Source organism: Acomys russatus, chromosome 7 (assembly GCF_903995435.1).
Source record: "Acomys russatus chromosome 7, mAcoRus1.1, whole genome shotgun sequence".
NCBI classification, from domain to species: Eukaryota; Metazoa; Chordata; class Mammalia; order Rodentia; family Muridae; genus Acomys; species Acomys russatus.
Genome location: NC_067143.1, coordinates 6,201,052 through 6,211,881, shown reverse-complemented (window position 1 = coordinate 6,211,881; position 10,830 = coordinate 6,201,052). Strand labels below are relative to the sequence as shown.

The 10,830-nt window shown below is 51.7% G+C and overlaps 1 protein-coding gene across 1 annotated transcript in view; it reads left to right on the top strand.

Annotated features, from left to right (window-relative positions):
- The first annotated feature begins 2,367 nt into the window (after positions 1-2,367).
- Abcc8 (ATP binding cassette subfamily C member 8) overlaps positions 2,368-10,830 on the top strand; it is a 114,865-nt gene continuing 106,402 nt past the window's right edge. Inside the window, 3 exon segments of the mRNA XM_051148594.1 lie at positions 2,368-2,592; positions 3,822-3,963; positions 7,325-7,446. Coding sequence (XP_051004551.1) covers positions 2,445-2,592; positions 3,822-3,963; positions 7,325-7,446 — 412 coding nt within the window. The 5' untranslated portion in view covers positions 2,368-2,444.

Genomic DNA, 10,830 nt, shown 5'->3' with positions numbered 1-10,830 from the left:
GTAAGTACCTATAACACAAATGGACACACGTTGCATAGTGCTCTTGTTATTAACCAGTCCATTGGTTGGGATGATTGTGAAGGTTCATTTCCTGAATTGGCACCTATTCCATGTCTGGCATTATCATCATGAGGGCACCCTCTGCCAGGGTCCCTAGTTACCTGGTTAGCCACACAAAGTCCTGAGCCATGACGTCAGCACCAGAAGAGCCACACCCACCCTGCCTGCCAGCCAGTGAGAACCCAAAAACTCTTAAATCGGGGTCACTTCTTGTTCTGCCACGGGATGGTTAAGAATTCTCCCAGTGTCTGACCTTCCTGTCTGCCACAAGAGAATCGGCAGAGTCTCAGGGGTTAGCAAGCCCAGAGGCCTGACGCTCACTGTATAGACAGAGGCAAGTCTTCTTCATCCATAAAGGACACCACATAGCACATGCTCCTCCATGCCTGTGTCCGGGCGACATTTCCATGTCCATGTGCGGCCCGTTCTTTCTCTGTGCTTGCCCGCTGTAGACCCAGGAAGGACAACACCATGCATTTGGCCTGTGTTTTCATTGACTCTGTACTGACGGGCATTTGACGTGGTTCCACGACCCAGCCACAGAACCATCTTAGGATGCCTCCTTGGGCAGCTGACACCATACTTTCCGAGAGAACTCTCAAACCCATGTGCGCCAAGCAGTGGGTTGTGTGGGCTCACTTTAGAGCCAGATGAGGGGGAAATAGACTGCCTCATTGCAGCCAGGTGCTATGTGTCCCCGAGATAACGGGTCCCCGAGGCTTCAGCCACCTGTGGATCGTTTCACTAGCACTTTACACTGGACCATACCTTTTGGTTACTTTAAGGGCCTAGGAGAGGCAAGTGCTGGGTTGTGGTGGACACTGAATGACCATAGAGAACCTGCTGTCCCCAGCTTGCTAAGTCCCTTGGTACCCGTGATCTCATCCCAAGCCATATGACTCCCTCCTCCCCCAATTAGAAATGATAAAATTGAAGCTCAGAAAGGTGACTGGTCCCAAACCATATAAGAAGTTATGGCAGAGTCAGAACAGGGTCATATGCTGCCTTACAGTGGAGGTATGCTATGAGAGATGTCACAAAGTGATGCCATCACTGAGCCCGTGGCGAATAAGATGCCCGTGACAGCAGTAGGCAGTCTAGTCTAATAGGGCACCCTGGTACAGACATGGTCCCCGGCTGCCTGAAAGGCTATGCACCCACGACTGAACTACTGAAAGAGACAACATGGCTGAGCACATAGCTGCACGAAGAACAATGTAGAAAATGCAGAGAAAACATAGAAGAAAAGAAGAAAAAAAAAAAAAAAACAAGCCCAGGGCAGGAGTTTGAGGCTAATCTGGGACACAGGGTGAGTTCAGGGCTACATAGCAGGATCGCACTAATCAACAACAACAGGCACTTACAGCATTCCATCCACAGGTAAGAGCAGAGGAGCACGCACATGGTCCTCGATGGCTTGCTGTCCTTGTGCTCGCTAGCTTCCTCCACTCTGACATAGTGCTGCCCACAGTGGCCTGGGTCTTCCGGTTATCAGTTAATAATCAAGACACTTACCCGCAGCCATGCCCATGGGCCAGCCTTGTTTAGGCAGTTCCTCAACTGAGGCTCTTAATTGATTCTAGGTTGTGGCCAGTTGACAGTTTAAAACTGTCAGGCACTGGAGCGATGTCTCCGTGGTTAAGAGCACTCCCACGGGACTCTTGGAGAGGCCCTAAAATCTGTTCCCAACAGCACCCTGTGCCTGGCAGCTCACACCCACCAGTAATTCCAAGTCCGGGGGATTCAAGGTCCTCTTCTGGCCTCTGCTGGCACCTGCACACACCCGTGCACACACACACGTAAAATAAATCTCAAAACAAAACAAAAAGCTAATCATCACGTAGAGGAGCTGAGTTCAGGCTAGCTTCCCTTCTGCTAGCAAGGACACCTTGGATCTTTTTGGGGAAAATCTGGGCTATGAGAAAGGCTTTGAGATCCTTCTGCGACATCGCGCCTGAGATACTTGGAAAATCCCAAAGCACCCTCCTAAGTGCAAGTTCTTCACAGTGTCTCTGGACTGATTCGGATGCAGGCTTGTGCCACTGTGTTTCCGTGTGGACCACTCTGATCTCCTACATCCATCTGAGCCCGTGCTCGGGCCAATTTACATTTGGAAATCCCAAATCCACGCACTCTGGGCTCACCCGGATAATCTAGGTTATGACTCCCACTCAGACTCCGCTTTGCCAGCGCACCCAGCGCACGTGCGCATTGGGCAAGACACCCCCCTCACCCCCGTAAGAGCAGCTGGAGGGGCGGGGCCCAACGGCAGGTGGAGGCGGGGCGGGCCAGACCGGGCGGGTCCTGCTGGAGCGCTGGGTGCTGGAAGGGACAGAGGCAAAGGAGGCGCGCGGAGCCGGAGCTGAGCCCGTGCGCGCGCCGCCATGCCCTTGGCCTTCTGCGGCACCGAGAATCACTCGGCCGCCTACCGGGTGGACCAAGGCGTCCTCAACAACGGCTGTTTTGTGGACGCGCTCAACGTGGTGCCGCACGTCTTCCTGCTCTTCATCACCTTCCCCATCCTCTTCATTGGTGAGCACGCGCAGCGGCGGAGGGCGGGAGGGCGCGCGGGGGAAGGGCGCGCGGCCGTGGAGCTGGCGGGGGATGGCGCGCGGCCCCGGCGGTCCCGCACCGGCTTGCCAGTCTCCCTGGGTCCCCTGTTCTGCTCCGCCCTCTCACCCTCCCCCATCCCTGAACCCGCGCCAAACACGACAGGCACTCTAGACCCTAGGAATCCCCAAGTTTTACTATCTCAGGCTCTGACCAGGATGGGGTTCTGCACACATGGGGAAGGTCTCGAGGGGTCGGCCACACCCCGACTGGCGCAGCGGTGGGAGCAGGTCACCGTCTCTCCCGGGCCGGTCCTGTCACCGCCGCAGCTACTCTCGGTCAGGAGCGCAGGCTGCAGCCGGGCAGGTTGGTACTAGAGGCCCACGAGCCCCGCGCTGTCCCGGCCCAGCCTGACCAGCTTGACCGTGGGTAGAAGCCTTTCCCAGACGGAGTCTTGTGTAAGCTGAGCAAGGAGATTAGACTTTGGGTGCCCGTACCCAGCCACCCGACAAGAAGCAAGCCCCCAGAGTACAACTTTTCCAGGACTGTGTGGATCAACGCAAATCAGATTCAGCAACCTCTGACTCCCATTGCGCTTGCCAGAAAGTGGTCTACAAAATTAGGCACCCAGTCTTCCCAAAGCCCCTCCTCTCCAAAGACCTTGAGTTTCCCAGGCTAATCAGCTCTGCTCACAGAGGGTGTTGAGGTGATTCCTCAACTGTCCATTTACTTCAATTAAGAGAAATAGCAAATCTTAAAAATTCTTTGGGGAGGAAGGGCAAGGTGGCTTTAGTAAAAAGTTGCTGAACTGGGCTACCCTGGAAATCCCAGTTCCTAATAGTTGGAGGCAGGAGGACCGGGGAGTTTAAGTGCATCCTCAGCTACGTAGGAAGTTCAAGGCTAGTGTGGGCAGCATTAGACCTTGTCTCAGAAATAAAGAGCTGCTGCTGACAGAAGCTGCTAATTACTGACAAAGATAAACGATTAGCCACCACATGCCCATATGCGTATGAGAAATGAAACAGAATGGATAGCCAGTGACGCAAGAGGTCTGTGTGGTACCTGCTTAGGACCAGGCTGCAGGCCCAGGCTTTGTGCTTGGACATTTATTTAGCTCAGGCCTGGGGAAGTAGGATCCACGCATGTTTTCCCTAGCACCATGGTGGACCTCCTCAGGCTGGGCTTCCTGACCTCTGTGTCTCTCCCTGTAGGATGGGGCAGCCAGAGCTCCAAGGTGCACATTCACCACAGTACCTGGCTGCACTTCCCGGGGCACAACCTGCGCTGGATCCTTACCTTCATGCTGCTCTTCGTCCTTGTGTGTGAGATCGCTGAGGGCGTCCTGTCTGACGGGTGAGTGAGTGGCTGAAGACTGAGGAAAAGGAGGATCTGCTCCAGGAGACATCCCCGGGAAGCTGGGGGAGACCCTCCCGGCGCCTGCTCACACGCCTTCCACAAATCACTACCGTGGCTGTTAAAACCTGTAACCCTTGCCTGGTGTGACACACGTGAGGTACAGGGCCCGCCCTCAGTCAGGAGGATAAAGGGAAGGCGGAAATCTCCACAGCTCCCTGTGAAACCATCCGAGAACCAGACAGAGTGCCACAGCCCCAGCAGAAAATACTTGGTCACTTCCACAAATGATTGAGATGGGTGAGAGGACAGTTAAGCTTGTCACTATTCTTACTAAAGGCCTTTCCTCGGTTCTCATTCATTTTCGGGATTCAGTCCCTGGACCTCTGGGCACTCCTGTGTGTCACAGTCCAGTCCCTGGACCTCTGGGCACTCCTGTGTGTCACAGTCCAGTCCCTGGACCTCTGGGCACTCCTGTGTGTCACAGTCCAGTCCTGTGCCTCTAATCCCATTCTTCTCCCCACACCCATCCCTTCCCTCTCCCCTCCTACAGATCAGAATATATGCTCAAGTTTCCACTCACAAAGCTGTCAGAAAGACTCCAGGATGTGTGAGATCTTGGCTGTTGACCCTCTTTGTATTCACAGTGCAGGGCATACAAGAGCTCTGCAAACATTCATTGACTCCTGGAAGGATAAATGAAATCATCCCACAAGGACACAGTCTGGGAGGAGAGCAGAAGGCAGCATTAGAGAGGCTCCATGCTAGAGGGGGGCTTCAGAGCCTGGAAGGGTGACAAGCATTCTGACCCTGCTGGAGGAAGAGGGGTGAGGAACAGGCTGGGCCAGAGGTGACAAGCACGATTTGGGCACTCCTGACTTGAGGCCTGGAGGAGGGCAGGGTGTGCAGAGACAGTCTAGGCAGCAGGAGCTGGAGGGACGGAGAAGGTTGGAGCACTAGACGCAAGGGAGGGAGCCACGGGGCTGAGGCTGAGGCTGAGATCTGGGGCTAAGAGGAGCCTTTGGATGGCAGACTGTCTGTCTGGGTTGAATTGAACTCGCAGTTCTGAGCGCCAGAGGGATGCCCTCTTTTGGCACAGGACTCCTGGGTGGGAGGAGGCTAAGTGTGTGTCGGACAGGCCAGAGGCAGGAAGAGTCAGAGGGTAGGTGAGGGATGACTGGAATGGGAGGTGCAGTGTGTCCTCAGAGAGAGAGACAGAGAGGGATCTGAGCAGCCATCTTTAAGGCAGAATGGAGGAGTCAGTGAGCCTCAGGGACGGTCTCAAGAGTGATGTCATGGTTGTGGGTGGACATTGGCTGGTCCAACTGAGGTCCAGCCCCTCTGAGGTTAGACACTGAGATGGTGCCCAACTTGCAGCTGTCACTATGCAATGGGGTTTCTGTCTCACCACCTCCTGCTCCTTAGTATTGACATATCCGATGTCACCACTAACTTCACACCTCATCCCCTCGAGGCATCGGGTCCTACTGCTGATCAAAGCCTTCCAGACCAACAAGAACACCATAAGGCATAGTTATACTTAAGTAGCCAGAGACTAGCCTGTCACCTTCCACAGGACCCTTCCAAAGTGGTCCTAAGTGGTCCAAAGAGAGGGACTTGTGAGACCCTGGGCTAGTAATGCCCTTAGGTTATAATTGGCTGGGTGACAGGAAAATATCCTGCTGAAGAGAAGGGAGCTCTGGGAGGGCCTTCCGCTCAGTGCTGCTGTGGGACTTGTCTTTTCTACCTGTGACATGAACACTGAAGCCCTCACTTGCCTATTTGAGAAAGGGGAAATGGGCCCAGAGCCCAGCCACAGAGCCTAGGGCAGAGGGAGTATGCCCAGGACATGGGGACTGGAAGGAAATAGCCCAGACACCCACTGTTGCTCCCATCCATACCCTCCACCGTGTGAAGCAGCACCTGGAACTCCAGGCCTGCTGAGTGTACCTCCTCCAAGGCATAATGCTTGTCTCTAGCTGGACATTGGGCTCCGGGTCTTTGGGGCTGATGTCCCTGAGTCAGCAAGCATGAGGAAGGGACATAAAAATGGAGTGTGAGAGGAAGATTGGTGACGTCATAGATCTGCCCCGTGTCTCCTCATTTCCATACTGGCCTGTGGCTTGTGGGGCTGGACCCTGGTGATTGTCTTCAGCTGGGGTCTGGCTTAGGCTAAGCCACATTTAATGACTAGCCGAGGCAGCTTCAATTTGTAGTGAAGGTGCCCCCTCAGGGCCTTGCTCCTGTGTGTGACCCTGTTAATTCAGAGCAGCCAGTGCAGGTTAATGAGAAGAGGGGGGGAGCACACGGGGAGAATGGTTGCCCAAATCACTGTACACCCGACCAATATGAGAAAAACTTTCACCCAATTTATTTCCCACTTAGTTCTGAACCGCTCGGCACAGCATTTAAGATCTATTATGACAGAGATTGCAGCATAATTGTTCCAATTGCAGTTCATATTAAACTCACTTCAACATTGTTTCTATACAGAGGCAAGGGTTCTGGAGTCCCCTCTCCCAGCACAGTGGTCGCCTGTCCTCTGCCTTAGCGCCATTGCATCCTCTCCATTAGCCACAAGCCCTGTGGCTGAGAATACCAAGGCTTAAAGGACACCCACGACAGTCTCACTTACCAAGAAATCTAGAAAAGGACCTTCTCTGGTTGGTTTTGCAGCTTGGTATTTCTTCAGGGACTCAGCCTTTCCCCCACTGTTTTCTGTGAGTCAGAACCACAAAGGGGCTGCCCTGTTGCAAGTATCCCACAGGAAGGAAGGGGCAAGCTTGGGAAGGCGTGCTCTAACCACGCCTCTTCCTCACGGGGAAAGTCATCCTCTGCAGAGGTGACTTTACACCTCAGTGGCCAAAATTACATGGCTACTCTCAGACCACCCGTGGCCAAAGGCTATGGAATTGGAAGCCTGCTTAAGCTGGTCAGCATGTTTTCCTAGGGGCTGAATAACTTGTGGTTCTTCTTTAAGAAGCGAGGGGAAGGTGCTGTTTAGCGAACAGCACATGCTGCTGCCATGCCTGCACGTGGGCCCTTCCAGAGACCCCAGAGTCCTGGCATGGTGCGATTCTCCATCTAGCAGGACTCCTCTGCTAAACAAAGCCCAGTCTGAGTCTACCTCTTCTGGGGAGTTTTCCCTGGTTGTGACCCTCACCTCTGCCCTCCCTCAGCCTTCAGGCCATCTGGAGTAGCACAGAAGGTTTGGGATCTAGGCTGAGAAGAACTACCAGGGCATGAAAGGGTTGCCACGGTTACCTGAGGCCCTACTGTGTGTTGAGCAGTAAGCGCAAGACCCGTGCTGGCCACATCCACATCTTCTCTGTCATCTTCTCTCTTTCTTCCCCCATCCCAGGGTGACAGAATCCCGCCACCTCCACTTGTACATGCCAGCTGGGATGGCGTTCATGGCTGCCATCACCTCCGTGGTCTACTATCATAACATTGAGACCTCCAACTTCCCCAAGCTGCTGATAGGTAAGGATGGGGGCGGCCCTTTCTTCCTTCAGCCAGTGTTTACTGAGAACTCACTCCAGGCAACCAACCCAAGCTAGGAACCAGCAATGAAAAGAAGGTCTCTGCCTCCATGGAGCTTGAGGTCTGGAGGAGGAGACAGATGGGGCAAAGTTAGTGAGTTAGCCAAGGAGCGGGTGCTGGAGATGCTGTGGGTGCAGGGAGGAGAACGGCAGGTGTGGTTATCTGCGGGGCAGCAGGGAAGCTCCGGGTCAGCCGCAGGACCACGTGTGGAAATCTGGAGTCTGGTAAAGGTGTTTCTGCTCGCTGAGATGGCCCCAGGGTAGGAGGTAGGGTCAAGATGTGGCTGAAGATACCGGGCGTGTTGGATTTGAGACGCCACCAAGAAGGTCAAATCCAGGGTCAAGCAGAGAGCTAAGGAGAAAATGTGTTGGGAGTTTAGGGAAGGGCCAAGCAGGAGATGTGTTCAGCAGATGCAGGCTTACGGATGGCATCTAATGCTTGAGCCTGGATGAAGTCCCATGTGGAGCAGAGAAAGGCCTAGAGCCAAAGCCTGTGGGCTGCGCTCTGCGCTCCGCACCCTCGCTGCATCATTCGCCTTATTAATACCCACGGCAGCTCTGTTGGAGCTGTGACCCCCAAGTGCTGCGTACAGATATAGAACAGAAAGGCTGAAAACAACACCAGCAAAGGCTCCTTGAGCGTTTCTTATGTGCCAGGCTCTGTCCTACACATATTAACCGGATCCTGCGGCAGCCCCGTCAGGTGGCTCCCATTACTGTCCTCCATGGGCTGGAAGCCTACATTCAGACGTGAGGGAGGGTCTAGTCTACCCAGCTACTTGGGTGCATCACCAAAATCAGGCTTCTAGCTGCTTCTAAGGGTCCTCAAGCTGTGTTCTTGCCACCAAAGCTGTGAGTCTGTAGATCTGCCAACTACATGGCCTACAATCGGTGGCAGTTACAGTCTGTGGCCAGGCTGTGCTCCTCGTGTTGTGTCAGTAAGTCACTGATGTCTCAGAGTCACAGCATTCAACGGACACTAGGCCTGGAGCTCTCTATGCGCTGCCAGTGACGTGGCTGCCTCATCTTGAGGCAGAAGTCTTGTTGTATGTCTACTCACAGGTCTACCTTCCTATGTTAGATGCTCCATCGGGACCCTCCACCCACACCCCTCCCGCTGCCCCAGGACCCCATGGGAATGAATGAATACGTCTGCAGTAGCAGCCAGACGGGCAGATGAATTTCCAAGCTTCAGACAGCAGCAGTCCCCAAGAGGACCATTCCCCCCACAGTGAGCCCCCAGGGCCTGGCAAAGCTGAGTCTTGCTACGCTGAAGACACCTGAAAGCTAGTATTCCCGTTTCCCAACAAGCCCACACCAGCACCATGGGTGGTGCCATACTTTCCAAGAAATCAATGACTCCTTCCCTTTCCTCAGCTCCTCTGGTTGGAGGTGCATTTTGGTTTTTTGTTTTTTGTTTTTTGTTTTGTTTTTCTTCAAGATTTTATTGTTTTAGCTGACATATATACTTATTTGTAGGGTACAACATAATGTTTTCACAGATGTGTACATTACATAATAAATCAAATCATGTAATTGGCATATTCGGTAGCTTAAGAAATCATTTTTTTTGTGTTTTGTTTTTGGTTTTTTGTTTTTGTTTTTGTTTTTGTTTTTGTTTTTTGTTTTTTTGTTTTTGTTTTTGTTTGGTTTTTTTGTTTGTTTGTTTGTTTGTTTTTGAAGAGGCAGAGCAACATTTGCTGTGGGTTTTTAAATTTTTATTATAATTTATTCAGGTTACATCCTGAATGTCATCCCCCTTACTTGTATCTTCTCATTCCTACTCTCTCTCCCTCTTCCGCCCTGTTGTCCCCCCGCGCCCTGTCCCCTAGACCTCTGACAGAAGGGAACCTCCTCTCCCACCATATGATCACAGCCTATCAGGTCTCATCTGGATAGCCTGCTTCCCCTTCCTCTGTGTGCCACCAGGCCTCCCCACCAAGGGAAATGATCAAATTGGAGGGGACCAGAGTTCATGTCAGAGGCAGTCCCCACTCTCCTCACAACCATGGAGAATGAGCTGTCCATTGGCTATATCTAATAGGGGGTCTAGGTTTACTATATGCATTGTCCTTGGTTGGTACAGCAATTTGTGCAGCCCCTGCCTCCCCTAATGGGTCCAAATCCACCAGCCTTGATGGTCCCCTTGTGGGGCTCCTGGACCCTCTGGATCCTTCCATCACCCTATACTTCCATACCACTATCATCACACTACCCAGAGTCCAGCAGTGAGTCCCAGCATCTATCCTGATCCCCCACTGGGCGGAGTCACTCAGAGGACATCTATGTTGGCCTAATATCCACTTATAAGTGACTATGTACCACTGTGACTATGTCTTTCTAGGTCAAGGTTATCTCGCTCAGGATGATCATTTCCAGTTCCATCCATTTGCATGCAAATTTCAAGATTTCCTTGTTTTTAAAAGCTGAGTAGTATTCCATTGAGTAAATGCATCACAAGTTTTTTTTTTTTTAAGATTTATTTATTTATTATGTATACAATATCCTGACTGCTTATGTGCCTGCTGGCCAGAAGAGGGCACTAGAGCTCATTGTAGATGCTTATGAGCTACTATGTGGTTGCTGGGATTTGAACTCAGGACCTCTGGAAGAGCAGACAGTGCTCTTAACCTCTGAGCCATCTCTCCAGCCCCCACAAGTTTATTTTTAAATCTATTCTTTGGTTGAGGGACATCTAGGTTGTTCCCAGATTTTCTCCTATCGTGAATAAGGCTGCTGTGAACATAGTTGAGCAAATTTCCTTGTTGTGTGGTGGAGCATCCCATGCGCAGGAGTGGACCAGCTGGGTCTTGAGGTAGAACTATTCCCAAGTTTCTGAAAAAGCACCAGGTTAATTTGCAAAGTTGTTGTACAAGTTTGCACTCCCACCAGCAATGGAGGAGTGTTAATCTTTCTCCATATCCTCGCCAGCATGTAGTGTCACTTGAGTTTTTGATCTTACCCATTCGGATAGGTGAAAGATGGAATCTCAGAGTCATTTTGATTTGCATTTCCCTGATGACTAAAGATGCTGAGCATTTGTTTAAGTGTTTCTCAGCCATTCGATGTTCTTCTGTTGAAAATTCTCCGTTTAGCTCTGTACTCCATTTTTAATTGGGTTATTTGGTTTGGTAGTGTTTAATTTCTTGAGTTCTTTATGTATTTTGGATATTAGCCCTTTGTCAGATCTAGGATTAGTGAAAATCTTTTCCCAGTCTGTAGGCTTTTGCTTCATTCTGTTGACAGTCTCCTTTGCCTTACAGAAGCTTTTGAATTTCATTATGTCCCATTTACTAATTTTGACCTTAGAGCCTGAGCTGTTGGT